Consider the following 27,550-nt stretch of genomic DNA (forward strand, 5'->3'; position numbering starts at 1 on the left):
AGAAAGGGGGTACTACTTATATATCTGAAATGTTTAATGCAGTTGAACTTTTTGTGCATTTGTTTAGGTTAGTAGCTGGACACATGCCAAAGCCTGTGAATCTTAGAGATGTTCTGCAGATACTGAGAGAAGACAACTTAGCAGTGGACAAAGTGAGGTTAATATGGATTATTAGGAAACTCTCTTAACCGAACTCATAGACTAGGAAAATTCTTCTACAGCCGTTAGCTGTCTTTCTTTTTCCTCGTCAAGCACACTTCTGATTGCTGCCAGCTCTCTGGCTCCTTACGGGAAAGGGTGACCTGGTGAATGGTGACAAGCCCTAGGTTGTGACCATCGTCATCCATCTTTGCTTTTTATGTCTTGGCCAAAGTCATCGTCTGTAAATGGGGTTTAAATTAGAGTTTTCCTGCTTCATGGGATCACCGGGGAGCATGGTTTGCTGGTACCAATAAAGCCTCTTGTGATGGCTTCGTTCTTGGTGACTTCATGGCAGCTGGGGCCATGGCTGGCAGCAGCCATGGCCAGGGCAACAAAACGAGATGGGTTATATGCTTCCCTGTCAAGCTGCTCATGCCACCAGCGGGCAGTACAGACACTGGGACAGCAAAGTGCTATCGCTTTTGTGTCTAGGAGAGATCACCATCGGTGGCCTGAGACCCTTCCCAGTTCTGTTGCCCCTCTTCCTCTGAAGCAAGCTCAGAGTGGCCGGTGCTGCCATGGGGAAACATACGGCTTCGCCAAAAGTTGTACAGCCCAGGATGCTGCGTCCTGGCTGTGTATCGGTCGTCTGTGGTCCCCAGGGTGACCTGCTTCCAGCTGCCTCCTGGCTGCAACCCCCCACGCCCCAAGCTGAGGGCTGGCCAAATGCTTTAAACCACAAATCCTCAAACTTTACTGGCCTGTTAACAAGCTAGCGGGTTTCAGGCATGACTGTACTTTGCTCTTCCTCTTAGCCTCCCGTTTAACCTTTTCGTCTCCTGACGCAACAGTTTCCTTGCTGGCGAGCCATGAGCTGCAGATGGGTGAAGGTGTGTTTCTGTGGATAAATCCCACCATTTTTTGGTAATCTCCAAGCAGCCCTTTGCCAACCCCAGGCGAGACGGTGTGAGGTCCTCTGGGAGGTTGGCAGGCCTTGGGAAAATACGGTTTTGTCAACTGAAAAAAAGATGAGCAAGGTAAATTCTGGAGATCTTCATTAAGTTTGGGTTTCACCTGTATTTAGCAAAATCTCGCTGCGAGATCCAGCTGAGCTTCAGGCTCTGAACACGTTCTGGTGAAGGTGCCTGGAAGGGGAAAGGGCAGGCATGGGGTGCGGAGCGGGAGCCTGGCTGGGCCCCGGCTGGCCCCCGCGGTCCCCTTGCACACCGCGCCGGCCTCCCCGGCCCCGCAGGGAGCGCAGCAGCTTCCCCCTCCCTGCTGTCGTCTCCCCTCTTCCCTGTGTGTCAGTTCATGTTGCTATTGAAATAGATGCTCTTTAACCGCCGGGAGCAAAAGGGAAGTCCTGGGGAACCTAGCAGATGCCAAAAATGCGTGACAAGCAATATCAGTATGTAGGTTTCTAACCCTTTTGAAAGAAAGACTCTATTTCAGTAGCATTTTCAATGTTTGCCCTGGATGTTTTCTTCCCTAACAGCTCATGCAGCAAATGGTCGTTCGAAACTGGAGAGCAGCATAGATGAGGCAGAGTGGATCCAAGGGTTTCGGTCCCTCTCTTCCCTCTGCCTCGTCATGCCTTCGCTGCTGTGCCTACTCCTCATGGGAAGCGACTACGGAGGGGAAGGGGAAAAACTCCCCTACCACATGGAAGCTGTATTTAAAATATAGTGACTATTTAAATTTGACAGGAAAATCCTTAGCCGTTGAATTTTACCAATATCTTCTGAGGGATTTCTGCTTACATTTTCAAGCAAATTACTCGGGGAATATTAATCCTTTAGGGGCTAGAATATTACTGGGGGCTGTTTCCATGATGTCTTTCTCAGTTACCAGGAAATACATCAGAATAATGTGAAGTTGCTTGAAGCCCAACAGTGGAGCCCAAGGTATTCTTGAAGCCAAAAATCCATAGTTTCCTGTTTCAGATAGATATTGCAGGAAGAATTAACAGGATTGTAATTTGATAAAAAAGAAAAAGATATTTTATGGAAAGAAAGAAAGAAGGGGAAAAAAAATACAAATCTTGCTCTTGTTCCTGATCAACTGCAACAGGAAAAAAAAGTATTTTTTCCGTTTCAGCTCCCTAGAGACTTGGGTTAGATGTTCTCATTGCAAAATGTCTGCCTCACCTGTGACTTACTGCAGTCCAAACAGTGTGGAATTCAAAGTCCTGGTCCTGGGTGGTTTCATATAGTAGATGATGGTGCTCCTGCTGGTTTTTGAGCCTGGCTGAGGAGTTTGCAAAGCTCTTAATGGTCCATCAGGAATTGAAATGTTTCCTGACCCCAACAACTTACTTGAGGATAAATTTGAGATTATTCACTCTGAGGACTTAAAGCTACAGCCTTAAAGATTTGCCACATTTTCTTTTAAAGAGACAAGATTTTGACATGGGTTTGATTTCGTGTTTTCCACAGCAACTTTCTGATACAAGGCCCTTGAAATGTTGGGGTGAGAGCATAAAAAATGGTTGAAGTAGAGGAAGGTTTATTAAAATGTGTTGTTCCTTGTATTGATCTACAGTTTAGCACTTCATCTTTCCAATTTTTCGGATGTCAGAATACACTTACAAATATAGCATGGGTTTTCTGTCTATCGTATTATTCTCAAGACATGATTTTTCTTATAATTGTGATTTTGTTTGTGGATTCAGAGTATCTCCCAGTGAGAAAAGGATTTTCATGTACGATTACCTCCTCTTTATTTGTGCATTTATGAATCCTTTTTTTCAGAAATTCTCATATAGCTGCTACTGCTGCTCAAATTGCCATGTTTTTTGAAGAGAATAATGCTTCTTGATAGTTCCCACATGCACTGGCAGGCACATCTAAAACCTGTACTTTTGTGTTCATGGCTTGCATAATATAAAATTTAGAGATTGCTTGTCAAACTAAGTGTCAGCTGAGTTTCCCAGGAAACTCACTGAAGATATTTATAAAACTACAGATCAGCTTAATAATAGATATAATAATGTCAGTAGCTCGTGACTGGTTTTTTTAACTTTATCAGTCCATTTTGCTTTGCTTTAATTTGTTGGCAAACCAAACCACTGCATTTCCAAGCAGAGCAGTGAATACCTTCCTTCCAATATCTTGCCTAATTTATTTAAAACAAAATAAAAGCAGTTTGTGCCATTCCATGGAAGGAAATGTAAAACACCCTACCGTAAAATTACGAGGAACCTAAATGTCGTACTAATTATCGGACTGAATCCTTTATAAATAAAACCACAATTGTGAAGTAGACATACGAATATTATATCATATGCTATAGTCTTATTCACAGTTGAGTTGAATGCATGAGTTTAAAGTTCATTGCACATGCATGCAAAGCAGTCAACTGCAGAATTAACATAAATCCTGAGTGTGGGTTTCTATAGAAGCTGCATAAATAGAAGACCTGTCAGTACTGTAAAAAGGCATAATTCTGTGAAAATAATTTTATCTCTGAGCTGAAAAAAAACAGGATCTAAAAAGAGAGAATAAGTGATGCTGGTATCCGTTTTTGGTCGTTTTTCTGCTGTTGTGTTTTCCCCACACTGATTCTTTGAGTGGAGGCATGAGCATTGCCACAGTTGGGAGGTATCTTCATACTTCAAGCACTTTAACTGAAATTTTAGTCGTGTAAAATTAAAATTTGCTGGTGTGTGTATATATATGTATATGTATAAAAGAATGTGTATTGTGCCAGAACATCATTATTAGAGGCATTTAGAATTAGTAGAAATTAACATTCTTTAGAAAGGAATTTTGAAAAGTGATTCCAGTTTTCCCATTCTAATACAGTAATGAGAATGAAGTTAGCGTATTTAGTAATGAGACAGTACTGGCTCCTTATCTCATCTGGAATCCATTACTTGTACTTACTACGTACATTTGCCTGTCAGAGCTACTGTGCTAATTAGCCAAGTAAGGAGCTTATATGAAGGATATTCAAGAACTGATTTTCTTCCGAAAAAGTAGAGAGTATAGTTTTTTGTGTTTAAATGTCTAGAAAACTCAGTGCACATTTAATGTAGCTGCAAAAGAAATCTTAGGAAGCCTGTCCATCACACACTGAAAAAGTTAATTTTCTGTGAAGCTATGAAATTTAGCCTAATCCTAATAGTAGTTGCGTGTTGATTTACTGGATGCTAGTGATACCGTTGCAGCTTGATACAGCGAGGTGGCAGGTAAAACCTTGTAAATCATTGCATTTATTTTAATGTAGATCGCATGTGGCCAGCAACAAGCATAAAACGTTGTGGCTGCTATGTCAAGTAATATTTTTTAAGCACGTGATACTTGTCAGAGCTCACTCGCTCTTAACTGCGGTGTTGCGGTTTAGGGTATTTGAAACAGATCCTTTTACTTGGAGGAGGCTGAGGATTTCTATATGGAAGACGACTTGGGCTGATACGTAGGACATCTAATTAGGAGACTTACCTCATTCCCAACCCTGCCATGGATTATCTGTAGTGTAACTGCGTTACTCACTCCTTTGTTCCTTACCTTAATTTGCCTGTTTGGGAGATGCAAACGCTAACAACCAATAACCCTTCCTGAAGTGCTTGTTGTATACATGAGAGAGACATGAACTGGTACTAAATACCATGTTTAATCATTTTGGATTAATTCTGTCAACGTGACCTTGGTATATATACTTTGGTATATATATCTCCTTGGGGAGATAATATGCATCATCATAGAATAATAGAACGGTTTTGGTATATATACTTTGGTATATGTATCTCCTTGGGGAGGTAATATGCATCATCATAGAATAATAGAACGGTTTGGGTTGGAAGGGCCCTTTAAAGGTCATCTAGCCAACCCCCCTGCAATGAGCAGGGACATCTTCAACTAGAGCAGGTTGCTCAGAGCCCCATCCAACCTGACCTTCAATGTTTCCAGGGATGGGGCATCTACTGGGCAACCTGCGCCAGTGTTTCACCACCCTCATTGTGAAAAATTTCTTCCTTAGATCTAGTCTGAATCTACCCTCTTTTATTTTAAAACCATTACACTTTGTCCTACTGCAACAGGCCCTGCTAAAAAGTCTGTCCCCACATTGTCTCTGATTTTACATCAACTCAGAAAGAACACTTCTGCAAGAAAAACACCGATTTACGCTGTCTTGTGAGGTTTGTGATGGAGTCGTATTTGCACAAATACTCGCTTCTGTCCACGCTCTTAACCAGAGCCCTTTTCTGTGTCAACCATAGCTGAGGAGCATTTTCTCCCCGACTTCTGTCGCATTTATCGATCCCACAGCAGTTTGCCACCTCTCCCTCAGGCTCCTGCCCCATTTTCTGCAGGGCTTGTTTAACCGGCTGGCATTGCCACCTCGCTGCGCTCAGAGACCTGGATTTACCCCTCTCCTACCCTTTCACCCTGGTGGAAAGTGGCTGTTTCCAGGCCCTTCGGATCAAGATGTTAAGAAATTGGAGAGAAAACTTTGAAACTTGAAAATACAGGAGTGCTTCCTGCACAGCCGTGTTAAGGAAAGTTACTCTGTGTTTAGGAAGAGATTCACCTTGGAGGCATTTTTGGTTTGGGGTTTTTTGCCTTCTCTTTTCATCTCACATGCTGCAAGCATGAGACGAGAGTTGTGTTAATGATAGGAGTGCCAGTTAAAAATACATTGCTCGCTCTGCTCCGGTGTCTGCATTAGCTGCAGGGGTGACTGAAGTTAAACTGTGCTTAATCAATATTCTCAAGGTGATGAAAATCATCTGACCAGAAGGTTCAGTGACTACAGTTGCTTTCTCATGGTGAATGTAGCTGACTATAAAGATGTATTTTTATATCTTGATAAGTTTATGGTGGCTTTTGGCAGTGGAGGAGATTTTGTAGAAAGATTATTTTTCTTTAGAGTTTGTTCAGTGTAGTTTTGTTATCAGGTACCCATCATGTTGCACTAAACAATGATTTTTTTTAAACAGTATGCTTAGCCATCACACCTTGATCATCCAGAAAGAAAAGCTGGCTATTCTAGCTGTAGATACTGCATTTTGTTTCCCTGTTATAGCAATAGAGGTTCAAAAAGGAGAAACAGTATAAGTAAATATATACGCAGTGTATTTTCTTTTCCTTTCAGTTTGTATCCGTGGGAAAGTGCTACGAGAATTACAAACAGGCTTTTAGGGGGGTATTTTTTCAACTGGTCAGTGTGTGTGACCCCTGTGTTAACAGTGCGTCACATTGTAAGTCAAGAGTTCACTGGTTTTCTGTCTTTCCCACTGCAATTAAGTAGATTCCACATGCACACCCAAGTAAAATTGGGAAAAACTTGCCAGTTGATAAAGAAATCTTGACTAATATTGTAGCAGGATGAGTCAGCCACTGGGATATTCACTGCCAAATACCAAATAACAATGCAGAAATTCAAGAAAGCTGCTAAGTCATATGGGCAGTCCAGGGAAAATGAGCCAGCTGGGCTGACACAAAATCCAAGAAATGGGTGAAAGTGAGAGAGGACACCCTGCCTATTTTAGCTATACATATAAAATCACATTTGTATGTCCTTAATACTGCCATTCTAACATGTTCTAGGAAAGAATTAAAGCATGAAAAGATTTTTTAAATAATTGGAGAATGTGGTTCCCCCCTTTTTTTCTGGCTCCTATTTCTCTTGCCCTTCCCTGCAGTTGTAAGTTTTTGTTTTCACCTTATGCATCTCACTGAGTTTTGGCAGCATAAAGAGTGAAACTGGTTAACTTCCGCTTCACGTCAGTTTTGCTTTCCACTTCTTAGGCTTTAGTTGCAGTGTTCGAGGGCAGCATGTCAGTCCAAAGCTGTTTGTACTATTAATAAGCATTTCTGCGAACATTTCTGAGACCATAATTAGCATAACATTATGCTAGATTAGCATTATGTTAAATAACGGCAACCCTTCACTCCATTTTTAAATCCCAAAATCTTTTTATGTCTAAACAACCATATGATGTTATGACACATGGTTAGTCGTAGTATTTTTTAGTGGACCGCACAAAATTATAACATTTAACTGCATTTGGACCACTTATGGGTACTGCATAACGGTAAGTGTAGAAGCACTGTATTGAAACAAAGTCTGGGGAAAAAGTTGTTTGGCTCGGAAAATATAACCTCTATCAATGTAAGTAGATCATTGGGCTCATACCTTTACCACTGGGCTTGTGTTTTACTTTGCAGCAGGAGTCTAAACCAGAAAAGGTAGTGAAAAGTGTTATCCTAGACAGTATTTTACATACCTAAGTGCATGTTTATTTTTCTTCTAGCTTTTTAGAAAGAATTGACAGCGTCAGCATGGATGACTACACACCCACAGATCAGGTTAGTATAACTAATGGGGTAGGGACTGAACCAAGGCACCCATTTGTACGAATTCTTTATGTAATTTATTTTAGTCCCAACAGCAGCTGAAATAGGGCATACTACATAGTATCAAAATACAGTCTAGCAGTTTAAGTAACGGATATTAAAGAAAAATAGGCTTTTTGATGGTGCAAGCTTGTCATTTATTGTTGTTATATGTAAGTCTGTGATTCCTGTAATACATCTATTATTTCTTCTTGCATTCCATTCTGTGTCCCGCAAACAAAACAAAGGGAGCAGAAAACATAAACGTAAAAGCCTATGGTTTCCATCAACCAGCCTTCACTACAGAGAAGCAGTGTTTTATTCCAATGGTGGAGGTGATGGAAACCTGGAGGGAGGCTTCCCATATCCATTGGACGGGTCCTTTAGGGGGAGAAGCCTGCAGTGAATCTAGTGTCCAAATTCAGGGGAGAGCAGCAGCGGCAGCAGCAGACCTTGTGGTCCGTTCTCTGCGGACGTGCAGACACCTTCTCTCCAGCCTGTGCCCATCTCCTATGGGCAGGATAGCTTCTGTTTAAACCTTATTTGCAGGACAGTACGCTTTTTTCCTGGATGTCATGACACATCTTGATAGAGTGCTCTTAATGCAAACGTGTTCAGGAAAGTTAAGGCTGAAGTGGTGCAGCCTTGACGTAAGAAAGAGCTTCACCATGGTGCACAGTTTCGCCTGCCTTCCCTGAGCTCAGGCTGTGTCGCTTCCTTGGGCAGGATTTCTCTTCCGCAAACTTACTCTGAGGTTGTTATTTTTCAGTGCTGGTATCCCACTGTCATCTAGTAGCCTCAGCCAAGATGGCGGGCCATGTCATAAACTGCAGATACAGGTGGCGGAAGAGAATCCCTGCACTGGGTAATTCAGTCTAACCATGCAAGGTGTTTAATGGGAGGATGTCCTTAAAAAAATACAATTGCCAAATCTCATTGTGCAGTCAGGGACTGCAATTCAGAGAAACGGAGTGACTTGCCAGAGATCACGCAAAGAAGTATGTGGAGCAGAGCCTGTTCCTTCAGACCTAGTTGAGGTCTATAACCACAAGCCTGTCCAGTTACTCTGACCATATCCTGAAATAGAAGGCAGTAAAAAGTAGTATACATTGTATTATAAGGGGAAACTTGTGTAGTCAACCCAATATAGGATCAATTATTAAAGACCTCGAGATGTTTTCAGACCAAAGCGTAGCACTGGGATTTACTCCGTCTAGACCTCATGGTCTGATTTTAGCATCGATAACACTCAGCTGGAGAGAGAAGTCAATGAAGCAAAGCCTCATTTTTGCTTTCGTTATTTACATTAGTGTTGGCCTGTTTGTTCCTGGGAGGCCTGTCTCTAGCTGGAGCAGTCATTCATCACCTAGACATTTTCCTGATATTTCCTTTGGGTAAAAATGCACTGTGTCTTCAAAGATCAGAAGAAGCCTTTGGTATTTGGCAGGTGGAAGACTTCTGCTCTAAAGGAGGGATTCTCATGTGCTTTTGGGTTTTCATCCTGTTATGTTGAATCAGTTGTTCTGCTGAATTAACTGGTAAAAAACACTACTTTCCTTTTTTCCCTTGCTTTCTTTAGCTTTTTTTGCACCATCCCAAAATAATGACTGAGTCCAATAACACATAAATGTCAGCAAGCGACAGAAAATGACAGTAACATATATAATAACTAAAATAATTAAATAAGCGGCCTTCAGCTGAGTTCCTGCAGCTGTCAAAGCAGCCGAGGTTTCCCAGCTACCACAGTACTTGAAGCAGTAGACGATAGGGTAGGAGAAAAAGGCAAGCTGCACTTGGACTCTGCACCACTGACAGCCTCCTTCCCTCCCGGCTTCCACAGCCACTGCATGGCACGGAGAGCTAAGCTAGACCAAGCGGCCCTTCCCTTGCCCCAGGAAGGGAGTGCTCTCCCATGCCGAGAGGTGGCTGCTCAGGGCAGGGCTTCATCCCTATCAGGCAGCCGGTAGCTTTCTCCGGCCTCTGATTTTGTTCTGCACCCACTGCCCAAGCAGCAGTGCTGGATAGTCAAGGTTAAAAACGCTGCTGGTGATGACAACGGCACACGGTGAGCCAGTTGCCCAAGGTATGCATCATAAATTGCTTTTGCCTACTTCCTTTGAGAATCTAGGGAATTAGTATTTTTTTAATTATTAAAAGGATGTTATTTAAGTTGTAAAGTATTTCTAGCTCAAAAAATAAGACAGAAATGCCAGATTTACTTACAACCTAAATTCTGCTCCCCTGTGCTCTGTAATAGAGCTTTAATTACTTAGTCACAAGCTATTATTTCGATAGGATTCCTGTCTCATTCGATACAAAAAGGGACAGAATTAAGGTTGCCTGGGCAACTGTAAATCTGGAGTTTTCTAACATTTGAATACTGGACTTTACAACATGAATAACATTTTTCTTAGTTTTATGTAACTTTGGAATTCATTATCCACTTCACATACAAAATGGTATGACCATCAATAACAGGTTTTAGTGGGCAGTTAGGAGAATGTATATAGGGTCTCCTGCTTTCCAGGTGTGCACAAACCAAATGCAGAGGTGATGACTGTGTATATCCACTGTGTCAATGTGGACAAATGCAGGTTTACCAACAAATGCAGATTTACCAACAAGTCTGATTGAACTTTAATTAAACGGAACATTTAAGACTTTTCATGGAAAATAGTATTCCATGCTTTTAAAAACAAAATGAGGTTAGAAAAAAACCTTGTTAATCAGCTTTTGTGTTCTCATTTCCAGGACCTATTAAGATGCAGAGTGTTGACATCAGGGATTTTTGAAACAAGATTTCAAGTAGATAAAGTAAATTTCCAGTAAGTCTATTAGTAATAATTTATGAATATCATACTAATTTTTAACAATGTACTTCAGATGTCTGTGCTCATGTATGCTTGGTATAGTAGGTTTAGGGTGGGAGTTGTTTTTGGTTGGTTGGATTGGTTTTTTTAGTTCTCTTTCCATAGGTCTTAGTAAAATTGCCTCATACTTTGCAAAAAAGAGATTATATTAGTTATATGTGTTAGTGATGCTCTATTGTGGGGTTGTCTGTGGCTGTTTTTACTAACTGGTTCATTGGTATAGTACTGTAAAATCATAAAATACTTTTGGGGATAAAATCTCGCAGAAGTCAATGGGAATCCTGCAACGAGTCCAACTTTGTACCGTGGGACAAGGAGAGTTAAATGTCTCCCTTCTTCTGGAGGGCTGCAAGCTCTATGATTGTTGAAGTTTTACGCTATGCCTCTGTAAAACACCCACCATCGGGCTGCCTCCACTCACTGGTTCTTGCCCAGAAAGGTGGCAGCGCTGACGGGGCAGAGCTACCCCCATGCCACCCTCCTCACAGAGACACACTCTCTCCACCACCCTACAAAATATGCTGAAACCTGTTCTTGTTTGTAGTACAGTAGGTCCAACCTTACATGCCATGTGTGCTTCTGTGAGCTGGAAAGGCCAACACTTGCCCTGGAAAAGAGTATATTTCTCATTTTATGGTTTCAGTAGCCTTCTCCTGGTAGAGTGGGGCAGGTGAAGCTCTGCAGCTCTCTGACATACAGCATGGCATCAGCAGAGCACTTGATGGGCACCACAGCATTGGCAGATCTCTCTCGCCTTCAGGCAATATTTTACTGCTGATGTCCTTGGGGCTGTCAGATTTTTAAACTGAACCCTTGCGCTGCGTGCTTCGTGTGACTTTCCTAGTGCGCATAAGTGATGTAACATCCTATGGCTTTTTAACAGCATGTTTGATGTAGGTGGCCAGAGAGATGAGAGAAGAAAATGGATCCAGTGCTTTAACGGTAAGTAAGAATATTCCATGTTTTTATTTTGAACTTATTCTCTGAGATTTGAGCAGCTTAGTGCTCATATTCACACATAGTGTGTCACTAATACAGGGGACCACTGTTACAGATATTTTCTTCAGGCGTTTTTGGCAGTTTGGGCAGTAATGGCAGTGTTACCCTGAGGAGTATGTGCTGGAATAACAGAGATGTTCTTTTCTTTCTCCTTTCTTTCTCTTGTGTGCTCTGCCCAGATGTCACAGCTATCATCTTCGTTGTGGCTTGCAGCAGCTACAACATGGTAATAAGGGAGGACAATAACACAAACAGACTACGGGAATCCCTGGACCTTTTCAAAAGTATCTGGAATAATAGGTAAATACCTCATTTCCCACCCACCTTCCCCAATTTAGCTACAGTTCAACTCGTTACAAAACAGGACTCCCCTTACTATATGCTCAGATTGCTTATTCAGAAAGTGTCCAGGTAGGGCCGGGTGACAGGGGGGCCTCGCGCTGCATACCCTTCCCCGGCGGGGGCCGTGGTGTAGGGATGGTGCACACGGCGTTTCGCTGCTGCTGCCAAAATGAAGCAGAGTGCGGGGACAGCTTGGAAAGGGCAAGCTCCCCGTGCCGGCTGCCACAAGGGAAGCAGGGGAGACCCCGTCCTGGTGTCACTGTGCCGCTTGGCCGAGACTGAGAGCATCCTCCAAATTACATTTCGTCTCCTCCTCAAACGCAGCAGCAGGAGCAGCTAGCTGTTGGCGCTGCATTCGATTCACCGGCTGGCGCTGCACTCGACACCCGCGTGCACCGCCACGCTCGTAAGACTCCTCTCTGAGAGCACACAGTTTCTCTGCCTTGTGGGATGATGTTTCAGATCTAATCTAACTACCATTTAACTTGCCATTCTGCCACGGTGCATGTAAATTCTAGATACGTAACCAAATAGCAATCTGAGTAGGTTCCTGGTAGATAATACGTAAAAACAATACACAAAATAATGTCATGAAGTTTTCGGCACATACCTATGAGGTTGCTCTGCACTGAGAAGTGATTGAAGGTAGAGTGAGGAAGAATGTTAAGCGCAAGTCCCAAAGGCACATCGTCACAGTGATGGCTAGGTATTAATTGGGGAAGAAAAGAGATTATTTTCTTTGGATTTGTCAGGTGTCATACAGGCCACCCTAAAAGACGGGACGTCTGTGGGGATGAACAGTAGTTAAAACAGAGCAGCCTGAGGGAAGGCAGCTTTCCAGCCTTTTTCTTCTGCATCAGCAAAACCAAACGAAGTAGACAGTAATGTCTGGGTTTGGATTGTGATGCTTTTAGGAAATGGCATCATTTTCCCAACTTGATATCAAAAGGATAATTTAGAAAACAATATTTGAAGACTGTTCCCTTCAGCAATGTCTACTGCAGTTTCTGTAAATGTATTTACAGATCCTATAAATACACCCACCAGCACAGGTGCAACCCAATCAAAACAGTAGTTTAGGTCATCTTTTTTTTCTGTTGAAGCATGTTCCACACTACTTCACTCTCTGTCCACGCAGGGGTAGCCAGTAAAATTTCTATTGAAGTGATATGTTTTCCTTGATTAACGTGTCAGAGATAACACAAACATTTGGTTTGTTTTTGACAGGTGGTTACGGACCATTTCTATCATTTTGTTCTTGAATAAACAGGACATGCTGGCTGAGAAAGTCTTGGCAGGGAAATCAAAAATCGAAGATTACTTTCCTGAATACGCGCATTATACTGTACCTGAGGATGGTAAGGTTTTTTACCACGCAGGGACTAGACTTGCTGGCATAGCCCAGCTCGTAGTTCCTCTGTCTGTCTGTCTCTCACGCACGCATACAAATTCACAAGCACACACCATTCCTTAACGCAAACTGTGGGTCAGGTAAGGAGCGTGCCGGCAGCGCGTAGCCCGGAGGTGCCCCAGCGCAGGCAGGGTCTGAAGGGGCTCTGGCTGCTGGGGGAGTGTTGGGGGGCTACGGGGGGGTAGCTGCAAAGCGCCTGCCTTCCCCTCTTTTGGAGCAACCCACAGTCCCAGGAAAGCAAAGCTGCCGGGCTTGTCTTTCCCCTGCCAGATGCTTCTGCCTGGGCCTCCTGTGGTGCTGAACCTTGTTAGGGATTTGTTAGACTTCTTTTGTGGCCGTTCTGCATCCTCCAACACTGTAAGCTTCAGCCTTTGCAAACACTGATGGGAAGCCCAGCAGAGCAGCGAGGGGACTTCAGTGGAGGAAAACCACATCCATAAATACAAAGAGAGCTGTGACGACGGGGCGATTAGCATGGGTTTGGCTTCTTACCATTTCAAGAAGTACAATGATTCTTGTGCTGCAATAACATATTGCATAAGTAAACTCTGGCATTATGCCAGTTTTGTACCAGGCAGAGGTACAAATATCTCAGGTCTGTGTCTAGCAAAACTGGTGAAATCTGCACTTTCTGACTACTAGCCTGTGCCTTAGCCGAGTGATGCCGCAGCATAGCACGCGCAGCCACCTGTCAGAAAAGGCTTTCGTTCTCCACTAACCGTCAACGACAGCCTAGGTTATAGGTAATAAGCTATTTTCAGTTTTCATTCAGGTCTGGAATTTCAGGAGAGTGATGTTGAGTTTCAGGTGGAGAGGATAAATAAACTGTCCTAAAATCTGAGTTAACCTGGCATCAGTTTTATAATGCTAAGGGCTTTCGGAAGACATCTTCTATCACCATTACCCAAATTTCCCTCTCCCAAACATACACTGCATATATACAGAGTTTGGGTAAATTTTCAACTGTTTTTTAATAGTAAGCCAGTTGTCAGAATAAAGTAGCCTTCAGTGTTTCTCAGCAGGATTTCACAATAGATATCCAGAGTGATGCAGAATATTCCCACACGAAGCAGCTCTCTATTTTTAACCTGTCGTCGTTCATTTCTTCTGTCATTTCATCTGACATTATTTAAGGACAGCAGCACTGAACTCTTAAGATGCTGCTGCTAGTGCTGCTGCTCTATGTTTACCTCGGCGCTATAGATGAGAGTAAAAAAATATATTTCCAAATTCTGTTAAATTCTGCCCTTTACCGTATTCTGTTTATAAGCATCTGATATGGTATCTTAGATGAGGAGAAATTACACTGAAAGGAAATGAATAGGTTATCTCTTCACTGTATTGTCTTTTACACTTAGAGTATAGTTGTTACATGGCCTAGATAGAGATGACTTCATCTGCCAACAAACAGTTAGTACTGACCACTGGGTCTACCATTCAACAAGAATTTAATCTAAGGCCCCTTGATGGGCAGCATATCTAAGTATTCTGTTGACTTGGGGCCTGGAAATAAAATATATATATATAAAAAGATCTTTTGATGCTATCACTTTTTTCAAGTGTAATCTTGGACTAGCCATTTTTAAACCCAAATTCCTGCCTGCGGAAGCTTTTTTCAAGAGATGCTGTTCTTCTGCAGAAACTGAACAGCTCAGCTGCTTTTTCTACTTACATTTTCTGATAAAAGTTAAACCCTAACTCCCACTTGTTTTGTATCTATATGAACAAACTTGTGGATGTGAGTAAGCCTCTTTATGATATTACCAATGACATTGTTGCAACGATTTCAGCAATTTTCAAGTTCCTAAAATATGTTGAATGCATAGTAAGGTTTTACAGTACCCTTCCATTTTAGAATTTCTTATCAGGAATCGCCTGTGGATATTTAATATTTTAATTTCTGTATTGAAAGACTACTTCCTCCTTATTAAATCTTTTATTATGAAAAGTAGATGATCATTTGCTTGTCATGTTTCTGATGTCATTTATTTTTACTTGAACAGCAACACCAGACGCAGGAGAAGACCCCAAAGTCACAAGAGCAAAGTTCTTCATCCGGGATGAGTTTTTAGTGAGTAATTTTGATCTTATGTGTGATTCTATCAAAGGAAATACTGGCAGATGGCATAGTTTATTTAGGGAAAACTGATGGGTTTTTGCAGAAAGCTAGGAGGAGAGGAGAATGTCTGGCAATTCCCTAATTCTTTCCAGCTGCCCATCTTGCAGAACATTCCTCAGTACTTGCACATTTTTATGCCCATTTTATATAAAAAGTCACTTGTCCTGCAAAGTGTCACACAGCAAGTGCTAGCGCTGAAAACGGTCGTGTGCCTGCCGGCTTGATTCCAGGTTCGGTGTGGGTGCCGGCAGCCCTTGCTCTCTGCGCAGGGGGGCCATGCCAAGCACTATTTCCATTGCCAGTTAGGGAGGTTTTGTGGTTGTCTTTACCTGTAAGATGGTACTGGTTGTTGCTTTGAATGTTTATTTTGTGTATCAATCAGTCCAGTCCATGTTTAAGCAAATAGGCTTTTTTTTTTTTTTTTTTTTTTTTTAAATCCTGCATTTGTCCAAGGGCTTTGGCAGTGGTCAGATGGCAAGAAGGAATGAACAAAAAAGCAGATTTTATCCTTAAATAAGATTTCTGTTGTGCCAGTTAGGAGGTTTGCTGCACCCTACGACTGTTGTCATGGCGCTACTGAGGAATCTTAAGAAAGTTTCCTTGTCTGGCCACAGTTATTCTTGCAATTAAGGTTTCCTCCAAAGGTGGAGCTGAAGAGACATTGTCTATATTTCGCAGATACAAGCAGTTATCAGGCACACGATCACAGCCCAGAGCTGCTGTCAGAACAGGGGGCTTAATCCAGTATCACCTACAGCTTCACTCATGTCGGGTTGTTCCCACAGTGCGAAGCAGTAACAGAGACCAGAACCAAAGCTCATCCATCCTGCCCTACTGGTAGAAACTGTATTGGGGGTGTTTGACAGAACAAATTTAATCATTAGAATTCAGAATTTTAAAGTCATTATGCATTTACAAGTATTGTTAGGATTTACAGCTGTTGATACAACAAAAGAAAGAAAGAAGCAACTAACTGTGTTCATACTTCGGGGGTGTCCATTCAACGTCTTAAACTTCTGGATTCTGAGGAAAAATGTCAGATTGTTCTGTGTTAACATCAGAGTTACCGAAAAAAATCCCACTTCAAGCTAAATCTCTCTTGTGGTAATGCTGAAATGCTATGAAGCAGGTGATGGTATCCAGTTTGGAAGGAGAGTCCAAGAGAACCAAATTATGGGGAAACTAGGGCGAGACCAGGTGAGACCCAGGGAGGTGGTGGAGTCACCATCACTGGAGGTGTTCAACAAACATGTAGACATGGCACTTTGGGACATGGTTCAGTGGGCATGGTGGTGTTGGGTTGATGGTGGGACTTGATGATCTTAAAGGTCTTTTCCAACCTTAATGATTCTGCGATCCTGTGATTCTGAGACTCACCACCTTTATCTATTTCAGTTATTAAAAAAAATAGATCAAGAGCAAGGTTCTTATCTGCCATGACTCACGGGCGATACGGAAAGAGGCCACCTACGAAGCAGGTGGGGAGAGGAGGGGGTGTAGGCATTGCAACCACATATACCACAAAACCACCACAGGGCTGCGGAGGCCCTCTGCAGCCATGGGTGCTGGGGGCAGGAGAAGCGTTTGGACCAGGGCCAAGCACCCTCCAGCCGCCGGGCAGTCCCTGGGGATCGGGCATGGGGCCGAAACAGCTTTCCCCCGTTTGGCTGCAACCACCGCAAGCCTGGCAGAGAGCATCTCCTCCCTAAGCAACGTTCATGTGTCTCTCCTGGGTTTGTGCTTGGTTTCTCAGCATAAAGAAACAGAGGGACGCAGTCGTTTGAACAGTAGCTTTAAAATCTTGGGCTGTTTGAAATGAAAGTCGTGCAAGTGAGGTATTCTGCTCTCATAAACAGCGTGAACAGCCTGCGTGTGCCTCGAGCCATGGAGGCCATGCACGGGCCCAGCAGGGGGGCAAGGTGGGCGAAGACCAAGTAGAAACTGCGACTTCCAGTTTCACGGGGTCTGGCACGAAAGGCCGAGGTTTTGGGGAGGGGGAGACAAAGGGGACAGGGGAAATAAGCTCAGCATACAGACTGGGGAGGGGTCTGATGTCCCTAGCCCGGTGCAAGGAAGAAGAGGTGAGTATTTTCTACCTAGGGCCTTCTCGGCTCTACTTTATACGTTTCTTTCCAAGTCGCTTCGTTTATGACCATTTCCTTGTCCTGCTCTGTTAAATTTTCAGACACAATTCAGAGAAATCTGTTTTTATTCATTTATAAGCTTTATTGCAATTTTTATCACAGTAGTGGGTCTGCATAAAGCGTGGATACATGTGAAAATCACCACCATGGCGCTGCCCTCCCCCCCTTAAAACTCCACCTGTACACACTGGTACTGGCAAATTTAAAGCACGTAATTCAAAGAATTTTAGAAGGAAGTCAAATAGAAAGACATTGCCAACAACTGTCGCCACACAGTAATGTATGAGCATGAGGAAGGCAAAATGCATCGGCTCCGGATTCCAGAACTGGTGCGGGGGCCTGTGGCCTCTGGGGGCCGCGGCGGCTGGCCTGGCCGCTCGGCACTGTTGGTGTTTATTGGGGGAGCGGTGGGTGAGGGCTGGCAGGACTATCTTGTAGGAAATTCTCCTTCCTTCGGCTCAGGCACGTCCTTTCTCCTCCCAAGCTCTTCACAGAGGCAACATGCTCGTGCACTCCTTGGTTAGGCTACTCCCCAGCCCCGTTTTGGTGTTTTGGACACCGGGCTCTCCAGCTGCTGATGGCTTAATACATCCCCAGTGTACAGGTAATCCCCGTTAAAAAATGGCACAGCCCCTCTGGTTCGTGCTGGTTTTTAAAAAATCTGAATCTGGGAGATGAAGGAGCTGCTGTTCAAAAGCACGGACCAGGCTCCCTCACATCGTGCGTTTGGCTCCTCACTGAAAACCGTATTCCTGACCCCCGCGGTATAGGGACGCTGGCATTAAATACTCCTGCTTGTGTTATAGGAAAGTGAATGTTCTTCCATTGCTGTCCTAGGGGAATTTTTTTTTCACCTCTGAACTGGTGCTAAGTAACACACTACTATTGAAAATGAGTTTTAAGTAGGGGTGAAGATATTGCATTTATCTTAAAATGAGAGAACTACAGACCTGTCAGGGGACCAAAAAAAAAAAAAAAAAACCACCCAAAAAAACCAACCTAAAATTTTGAAAATACATCCTTTGGCATGCTTTATATGTAACCGGGTGTCACCAGAACATTGCGGGCAGCTACCATAGACATTAGTATCAGTGCATAGTAAACACAAGCGAACACTTGGTGAAAGAACACCTATTTTACCGACGCACAAGAAAAAGATTGAAGGTGGGGTTGGTGGGGTGGTGTGCTCCCCACAGCCCACATCTGGGTGGCACTGGCAGCACTTGCGTGTTGTCCCTCACTGACAGTATATAACGTTTAGATCTAGAAAGAGCACATCAGAGTCGGAGTCTGACCCCCTCTCGCATCCTTATGGTACGTAACCGCTGCGTGCAGACCGTACAGAGATGTTAATGTGCTTGTTAACAGCGTACTGAGCCATGCCACTCGAAGGAAGCGCCCTGGAAGGGATGGGGGCAAGCGTGGCAATAGCAGCTGGAGGCTGCACGTATAGAGGTAGGTCTCCAGCAGTGCAGAGCAAAAGAGCCCCAGCCCCCCGCAACAGGCCAGGGCTGAACTCTGTGGCTTGCGCGTGAAGAATGAAGGAGTGCAGCAGTAGTTGGAAGGCAGACTGGGCCAGCTTTTGGGGAACATTTTTTTTTTTTTTTTTTTTTTTAGTCTAATTAAAAAAAAAAATTGTTTAGTGACTGGTCTCTCCTTGCTGCATGTGAATGGCAGCATTATACCACTGTCATATAGAACAGATCTGCAGGCAAAAAAAAAGTTAAGCAGCTATTGTATCAAAATAGAAACACTATTGCATTTTTTTTTACAGTTTTAAAATTAGTATCTTCTTGAATGTCCATGAACACCACTATCCTTTCAGCCCTTGCGTTCCTAAGGAAACCTAGGGGTCTGAGTTCCCCCAGACTTCGCAAGACAACAATCTCCCCAAACCCTTCTGGGGGCTTTTGCAGGTGGACAAATACTATCTACGTTTTAATTGAGTTTCAGCAATTTGCCACCATTGCAGTGATTTGTAAAAGTGTTTTTTTTCTCATACCATTATTGTTTCATGTACTTCATGCTTAAAAAATGGTCTGAACAACTCCGTTGAATACGTTATTAAATTAATATTTTTCATAAGGGTAAGCCTTGAACTAGCTATTGAATGTAGCTTAGTAAGATGAAAATAATTTTTAGTATACATCTGGAACACCCCCTGTTTAATTACTGTTGAATTAAGTTACCTGCAAAAATCTGCAATTTCTTGTTGATCTAATTATGTAAACCATGGCTTCTAAATAGCTATAGTTTTGCATATTTGTACCTGCAGGTATTTAAAAGGTCAATCCTACATGTAAATCACTCTATTAAAAATATATAGTGTAGCCAGAGAAAAGAGAAAAGACTGTCTTTTGTTGTTTAGCCAGCATAATTGGTAATAAAATTCAGAAAAGATGTATAAAAATTATTACCCAAGAACTGACCTTCTGCTTTCATGAGGTTGTATATATGTTCTTCAAGATAATGATCTAGAATGGATTTGTATTTTCAGTCCTCTAGTAACGCAGAACAAAATTAGGAATTTTTTAAGTATTTTTTTAAGATCCTGGGGAATTTTAACAAGATAACCACAGGTGAAGTGATGCCGGAGCTTAAGTTAGCAACCTAAACAGTTGTGCAGTAGTCTTGTGAGAATTTAATTCGGCGAGATCTGATGTTTACTAGATTTCTGCATGTTTTATTCTTCCGTGGGAACCCAGCCACTGCAGTGATAATTCCACCCTGTTCTGGTCTCAGTGATACCAAGTCTTCAGCCGCCTTAATGGGTGCTCTCAGGAAAGGTAACTTCAGGGGCCTTCAGCTTCAAGAGGCAGAAGCAGCAGGGTGCTGTTCTCTGCCGCTACTGCCTTCACAACAGGGAGGTTTTCAGTTTTTCAGTTTTTCAGTTTTGCATTGCCAATTTAAAAGAAGAGTTCAAAAATTTGCCACACGATGGCACCAAAAAAGGGGGGGTGGGGGTGGGGAACAAAACAACGCTGGGACAGCTGCGTGGCAGACTGCGGTGCTGTCAGCAGCACGATGCTAGCTTGCGGAAGTGGTGGTAGCGCCGGTGGCTTGCTCAGAGTAGTAATATACTGACCCTATAACATCGCCCATAACTTTATCTTTGTTTCAAATTTGTGATTCACGTTGGACCAGACCGCAGACATTCCTTCTTTTTATTGTTTTTAATCCTCTCTGTGCCCAATTTCCTAGGTTTCTTGGTACTTGCTAAGTCCACAGGTCCCCGAGAGGTGACACTGCTCGTGGCACAGCACCTGACCCTTTTTCTTCTCGCTGTTTCCACAGAGGATAAGTACTGCGAGTGGAGATGGCAGGCATTACTGCTACCCGCACTTCACATGTGCGGTGGACACGGAAAACATCCGCAGAGTGTTCAACGACTGTCGAGACATCATTCAAAGGATGCACCTCCGCCAGTACGAACTCTTGTGAGGGGAATCACCGTGGAACCTGTGGTTTTAAATTCTTTGCTCCTTACTCTTTCTCTTGATGCTACCCCACACAGGGTGGAAGAATATACTATAGAAATGTCAGTCTCTTCACTTTGTTTACTTTAATTATTTAACCTTAAAGCTGATTTGAAGCAAGTTTGGGTTGTATTACCTTCATGCTTTTTGGGACTCTTTTTGTGCTTTATTTCGACATGCCACTTCTTCGTCATTCCACTAAGCCCTTCGGCTACCTCTGTTCCCTTAGGCTTTGTTTTTTTAACTGAACATGACCTGCTAAATTTTTTCCAGCAGGTTAACGTCAGTTCAAACTGGTATGTCAGCCGGATGACACTAAAGTCATACCTAATCCCTCTGTGTGGGTTTCCTTTTTAACATGACATTGAGGAGTACTTGATGGGTGAAAAAAAAGATTAATGCACTTTGTATCAGGTTATTAAATACTGTTGAGGAAGTAGACACACAATGTAGCAGCACCACAATATTTATTACTCTGTCACAGTTTTTAGCATTTCAGAGTTGCAGGTCAACTGATAAAGTGACCTCCTCTTTTAAGCCGTTACTGGCACAGGAAGTAGAGTAGATAACGAGAGGAATAGTGAAGACAAAGCAATTTTTCTGGGGTTTTGGAGCTAAGTGTCTCTGTACACCTCAGGCATTTGAATTACAGCTACTTTTCAGCCTGTTGCATCTAGGCAGAAAATTTACAACCACCCTCACTTATGTTATTTGTGCTGTCCACAAATGATCCTTTTAGTTCTGATCATTCTTGGACAACAGTCCTCTCCCTATATATATTTTTTTGTTTTACTGCTGGTTTATTATATTGTACAGACTGTAAAATGTAATATTATTTTGTACAACTTTATTGAAGAAAAATACTTGTAGAAGATCTTTGTGCCTTGATTATGGCTGTACCTGTAAAATGAGCTAAGATGTAAGTATGTTTTTGATTGCGCTGTACAGCTTGATGTCAACCTTACCTGCAGCAGTGCCTGGAGGTAAGAACTTTATCTGTAGAGTTTAGGGATTTTTTTCTGGTTTATATAAAAATGCTCTTTAGTATAAAAATTATAAATTATGCAAATTAACCACTTACCTTTCCAAGCAAGGTATTACAGTCACCGGATGTTGCAGCAAACATGCCTTTCTCTTTTGAAGTTTCAGCTTTAAAACATTGGAATTCATTCAAGTGTCCAAATTGCAACCTGGTGTTGTTTTAATGGGAACCAAGGATTTTTTTTTTTTTTCCTTTATCTTTAGAAAATACGTTTGGTAATTCTTTGGTCATTCATAGAACTTCACAATTGCACAGACCGATTGTGAATGTGTAAAGCACTATTCTATAGAGCTCTTCAATCTTTGTACCAACAGCAGCTTTCATTGTGCAAGTAAATAGCAAGAAAGAAGAAAAAAAAAAAAAGGTGTATAAACCCTTGTGTCTGGCCTAAGAGAATTACAAGATGACATTTTTATTTCTCTTTTAATAAAGAGACACATTAGAAAATTGTTTTATTTTAAATATTGTAGAATCAAAATGTGTGAATATTTCTCAAACTTGAATAATTTATGCAAATGACATTCTCAAAACAAGTTGTGGTACAGTACAATATATAAAAAGCAAGAATTGCTGTAGCAATAAGGCATGTCCTTTTTAGTAACTATAACACTGCTTTATATTTTATACATAGGTGTTTTATGTCTGTGACTATATACTTTTCCTGTGTCCAAGATAACCTGTACAAATGTCTAAAATTACAGTTGCAATAACAGAAACCTAGAGAAGTGTTAGACTACATTACTTTAGAGTGTTTTACCACACTTTGGACCATTCCCCCACTTCATTTTAAATTTAGGGAGAGATTAAGAGCTAACACATTCCCCACACTGGCATATAAATCATCAGGTTTGACTAACTTTTTACTATAAGCATCGTTATTAGTTATAAACCCCTATCAGTCATCTTTTTTAATTCAGACCACAGCCAAACTCAGAACTTGCTTCTATTTGATCACAAACAGTCCCCTTTTAGATACTGCCATACGACCATTTCCCCTTCTCAGAAATGCGTATGCTTTGGTATCTGTATTCAATTTAGGCATCAGGTATTTCCCAGAAAGCAAAAGGCTGGCTGGAATAAGCTAGCAATAAACAAAATTCCCAAATACAAAAATTCTCTCACGTCCCATGCCAAAGAAAGTAGTAGAGCGACTAAGATAGATAGTCTTTTCCTTAAAAACAGGCCCCAGCCCCAGAGTTCAGGTTACAGCTCCCAGCTTCTGCAGAAGTGTCAGCAGGAAGAACCAGTCCCTCTGGCTTTTCTGGGGCGGGGGGGGAGAAGCCGTAGGTTTGTCGCCTCTTCCCTCACACCCAGCACTTGAAGATGCTGAGCGCAGATTTTACATCCTCCACGCTGCCATCCAGGCAGGGGCCTGTGGCCCAGCGTGGCTGGCGGCCTCTGCCTGCCCATGGCAGAGCTAGTACAGTTCAAAGTGTGACTCCACAGTAAGTTAACAGAACTTGGCGGCCCTGCCAATCTAAAATAGCGCGCATTCCTATCCCTGCCTGTCCATAGACTGAGGGCCAAGGCATAGGATAATGTTACTGCAGCTGTATTTGACCTTCCTTCTTGCAGAAGATCGGCAACTGGAGGGCCCCTCACCACACAGATCTCTGGGATGCAATAGGGCCCTCTTTTTTTAAGCTTGTCATAGCACATCTTTTTAAAAATAGCAGCTTGAGGTGTCACCTTAATTTATTTTTTTTAAACGGGTTTCAAGCGTGTATCAGCAAACTGGATCCACGAGCTTCTTCCCGTTGTTTTCTGGTAGATGATAAGTACAGACTGTAGTCGGCCGACAACTGATAATGTGTCAGGAACTGGAAGATTTCTTGTCTCAAACCACAGTCCCTTACATATGACACCCTAAAGAGGTTACAGAAATCCACATCTCTCAGTGCTGATGTATCTAGTTTCTGCCTGACCCTAACAAACAGAAGTATGACGTTAGAAGGGCCACGCAGCAATAAAACAGAGAAACCTTTCCAGTTTGCAGGACTGAGCCTCCACCAGGGTAAGACACTAGTGCAGATAAGTGATGAGGCTATAGCATTTACATAATGTACAGTTACACTTTTAATATACGTATTTGATACAAAAATTATAGCAGGAAAAGGACTCATTTGATTGTAGAATACAGTATTTTTGTACAGCATGAAACGTTCATTTCAGTTAATTATTTATCCTGTAGTAGTCATATCAGCTGTATAGGACTTCTATGGTATGTGTAAATGCAACCTGCCTTCAGACTAGCAATCAAATTAGGTCATTCGCTGGCATGAATATAGTCTGATGTTTGACTGTTCTCAGCTTTGGTATTTCAGTGACTGAATGCAGATGTCTGGCTCTTCATACTGCTTTATGCTTACTGATTAAATGCTGAGCAAAATAAAATGGTGGAGTGAGAAGCTGAAAATGAGCTAGTATCAGGATTACAAGCAGAGCACCTGCTGCACAGTATATAGTAAAGACTGTGCTCTCATACGGAAGGAAGCATTTTTGGAGGGAGAAATCAGTTGGCGTTACGCTGCCCTGGAAAAGAAACGAAGACTGTCACTTTGCTGTTACAGTGGGTTCTGCATCAGGAGTAAACACCACTGCCGTCAGATCTCCCGATTTCTAAATTAGGTGTTGGGTGGCAAGGGGTGGGGCCAGTTTCCTAGTACCTGTGCCTTCTCCAGGGGGCTGAAGAGCCCGTACCTTGTGGTGCTGGGCACTAACTGGAATATTCGCCAGGCCAACATTAGCCCGGAGGCCAATCTTCCCTATATTCCATCTAGCCTAAATAGTGAGCTGGGCTCCTCATCTGATCTGCCTTCAAGAGAAGCCTAACTTCAGCTGCTCTAAGTCCACTAGGAAGGAGCCTTCCCAGGCTAAAGTTAGGTTTTGTGAATGTGCCCCTTCCTGCCCCCAAGCCCTCCTCCTACCCAGTATATGCTGCAAAAAACATGTTGGCTAATCCAAATTCTGAACAACAAAGAATGAACTTTGTGGACTTTTGGCTTGACTTTGCAGTTCAAATTAAAGTTTACAACAGACCAAGGCCAAGTAAAAAAAAACAGTAACAGAGATGATGCAACTTTCATTAGCCAACCTCTTGTTTTGCAGTGAAGATGCACTGTCTGGCATGTGCAGAGAGCATGTGTAGTTTGAAGGCAGCTACTCTCAGGAATATGGAATAAACAGAACTACTTTCAACAAGAAGTAGTAACAGTTGCATAAAAACAAATTCAAAAGTTTGGGGTTATCTGTGTATTAAGCAGCCTAAACTCGACAGCGGTAAAAATACGTGAAAGATTTGTCCCCCCAGTCACAGACTACTCCGTAAACAGACTGTAGGTTTTGCTTCTTACTCCAAGTTTCTAGGAGTTCTGTTTTATTTTTGAACTGGGGAACTAATTGATTTACCTCTAAGGATATACTGAGCACTGGAACTGCCTGCAAGAGCATAGCCAACACGCTGTGTACAATGTGAATTGGAAACGAGGAGGCAGACTATTGGCACGTGACAAACGTTTTCCCTGTGTGAAGCGGTTAGTGCACAAGTTTGAAAACCAGGATCACCGTGCAAAAGAGTTTGAGGTGGATACGGTCTTGTTTTCGCAGCTGGTAAATCAACCAAGCCAAACTAGTCTTTCTACTGTTCAGTGCACAATACTGATTATTTTTACAAGTCAATAGTTTACAATGCACCCTCTTTATAAGAAAATGTTAGATGCTTGTACCCAGATACCAATTGGATCTTTAACAGCATTGCTTTGTACCACACAGAACACGTGGCTCCCACAGATGTACTTTATAAAGTGGATGCAGTGTACTGAGTGGGTAGGCAAATTTTTTGGTGGGGTTTTTTTTTTGTTGTTTTTACAGGTAGAATCAGTTTTAAAATATAGCTGACTGCCATGTTGATTTATTTATGAAAGTTATCTGACAAAAATAAAAAAATTAAAACTTACCATGATGAAACTAGGATTGTTTCTATTCCTCCAACTGAATGACGGGACACTGATTTCTGGAATTTTCCCCGCGTGCAGCACTTCACATCCACTATGCGTATGCCCACTGAGAATTAAACGGGGATGAAACCACCATATCAGCTAGAATACAAAAGGGTAACGCACAAAAATTAAGTCATAACTAAAAAGAAAATGAGCTTAAGACCCGTTTTTCACAAAGTGTTTTGTGTAAACTTCCGTTTTCCAGTAAGGACGTGTTGATGCTGTAATATTAACCATACCCATTTGTCCCTCATCCCAAAAACTGGAATATTTTTTGGCTATACAGAGAAGAAGAACAAAGGCAATAGCATGCTGTGGGCATCACAAATAGAAAAACCTTGGTTTTAGTAAAGTAATGCTGTCTTCTTGTCTTAAGGCAGAATCCTGTACTCTCAATCTTGAATGAAGACATTTAGGCAGAAGGAAACAAATACGGCCCATTAGATTTGCCAGCAATATTTTCTTGTAGTTAGTAATTCAGCAAAAGCAGCGCTTTCGAAGTGCTGGAAAACAGTGGCTTTCTACTAGGTTTGTCCATAACCTACACCGTACATAAAGTACAAAATGCTACAAGGGAGGTAATGGCCCTGCAGCAGACTTAAGAGCACTGGGACTTTTGGCCTGTACCTGGGAAGCCCAGCAGAATCAAGGCCATGATCGTGATGATCCTCAGGGGAGCAGCTCTAACAAGCAGCCTCTCAAAGGCCTCATTTAAAGCTGGAGCAGCTGTGATCTGTTCATCTCTGCTAACATCCTTTCCAAAATTTTTTAACCTATATATATCTATACTCGTGTCCTCCTCCCACCCACCAGCCCACCGATACTCGAGTTCCTAATATATCAAACCTTTTGTGATGCTTCTTGAGACAGTACATCATATTTTTCTTTAAATGGGATGTTCTTCTCCTCTGGAGGAGCAGAATCTTCTCCACTGCATTCAGCATCACTTTTCCGATAGAGAGGGTAATGCTGGGAGACATTCAAAGCAAGGATCAGTTGTTAATGATCCGGCCTTTCCGGAACAGAAATAAATACACTAAAAACATGTCAACGTGTTGCCTCACCCTGCCTCTAACACACCTGTAAAAGGATGGGTTCTGAAGCTGGAAGCTTTTCCACATCACTGCACCTTTTGTTGGAACGATTTGTTTTCTGTGAATAAAATGAAGCCATACATACTGTCTTCACCTCTGTGTACCACAGGGGTGGGGAAGGGTATCAAGCAGCAGCTAGGTTTGGGCCGGGGGCGAGGGGGGGTCAGGGGGGTTTTATTGTTTTCTTTTTGCAAAAAGCAGTATCAGCTCAGACTACAGCATTTAAATACTGTCTGCTGAATAAATTTTAAGAGCCTGTACTGTGGATGGAAGGGGAAATGCTTTCATTCTCCTTTCTGTATATATGTAAATACAGTTGCACTCTTTTTGAATGCAGAAAGCAACAGCAGAATCTCACTGCACAAACAAGGCAAAAAGAGATTTTGGGCAGCCCGAGCGAGCGAGCAGTTAGAGTCTAGCAATTGTTCCACTGGGATCTGGTTTCCTGATTGACTGCCAACCCAGTCAATCATGCTGCCTACTGTGCATCCAGTCAACCTGTGAAAAAGGGAAGAGGAATGAAACACAAGAAGCAAATGGACTTGATGGGGGGGGGGGGGGGCAAGGAAGATCA

At 42.5% G+C, this 27,550-nt stretch overlaps 3 protein-coding genes across 3 annotated transcripts in view; 2 read left to right on the plus strand and 1 right to left on the minus strand.

Moving 5' to 3' along the window:
* The window catches only part of GNAL (guanine nucleotide binding protein (G protein), alpha activating activity polypeptide, olfactory type), a 114,485-nt gene extending 103,978 nt beyond the window's left edge, over positions 1-10,507 (plus strand). The window contains exons 5-6 of the mRNA XM_010290348.1: positions 7,400-7,454; positions 10,233-10,507. Coding sequence (XP_010288650.1) covers positions 7,400-7,454; positions 10,233-10,310 — 133 coding nt within the window. The 3' untranslated portion in view covers positions 10,311-10,507. The remainder of the gene's footprint in view (positions 1-7,399; positions 7,455-10,232) is intronic.
* LOC104623298 (guanine nucleotide-binding protein G(olf) subunit alpha) lies at positions 8,274-22,604 on the plus strand. The gene is made up of 7 exons (XM_010290347.1): positions 8,274-8,323; positions 10,233-10,306; positions 11,235-11,293; positions 11,530-11,650; positions 12,920-13,050; positions 15,107-15,174; positions 20,661-22,604. The coding sequence occupies exons 3-7, from the start codon at positions 11,236-11,238 to the stop codon at positions 20,805-20,807; spliced, it is 525 nt and encodes a 174-aa protein (XP_010288649.1). The 5' UTR covers positions 8,274-8,323; positions 10,233-10,306; position 11,235; the 3' UTR covers positions 20,808-22,604.
* A 1,332-nt stretch (positions 22,605-23,936) lies between these two features.
* The window catches only part of MPPE1 (metallophosphoesterase 1), an 8,377-nt gene continuing 4,763 nt past the window's right edge, over positions 23,937-27,550 (minus strand). The window contains exons 7-10 of the mRNA XM_010290349.1: positions 26,963-27,034; positions 26,729-26,851; positions 25,841-25,981; positions 23,937-24,416 (exon numbers count right to left, since the gene is read on the minus strand). Of these exons, the coding sequence (XP_010288651.1) occupies positions 24,234-24,416; positions 25,841-25,981; positions 26,729-26,851; positions 26,963-27,034 (519 nt within the window). The 3' untranslated portion in view covers positions 23,937-24,233. The remainder of the gene's footprint in view (positions 24,417-25,840; positions 25,982-26,728; positions 26,852-26,962; positions 27,035-27,550) is intronic.

Source organism: Phaethon lepturus, unplaced genomic scaffold (assembly GCF_000687285.1).
Source record: "Phaethon lepturus isolate BGI_N335 unplaced genomic scaffold, ASM68728v1 scaffold7167, whole genome shotgun sequence".
Lineage (NCBI taxonomy): Eukaryota > Metazoa > Chordata > Aves > Phaethontiformes > Phaethontidae > Phaethon > Phaethon lepturus.

Coding starts and splice junctions, on each gene's coding strand:
- LOC104623298 (XM_010290347.1), top strand. CDS start 11,236: ATGTTTGATGTAGGTGGCCAGAGAGATGAGAGAAGAAAATGGATCCAG. Junction 11,651..12,919: donor AAAAGTATCTGGAATAATAG/GTAAATACCTCA, acceptor TGTTTTTGACAG/GTGGTTACGGACCATTTCTA. Junction 15,175..20,660: donor TCATCCGGGATGAGTTTTTA/GTGAGTAATTTT, acceptor CTGTTTCCACAG/AGGATAAGTACTGCGAGTGG.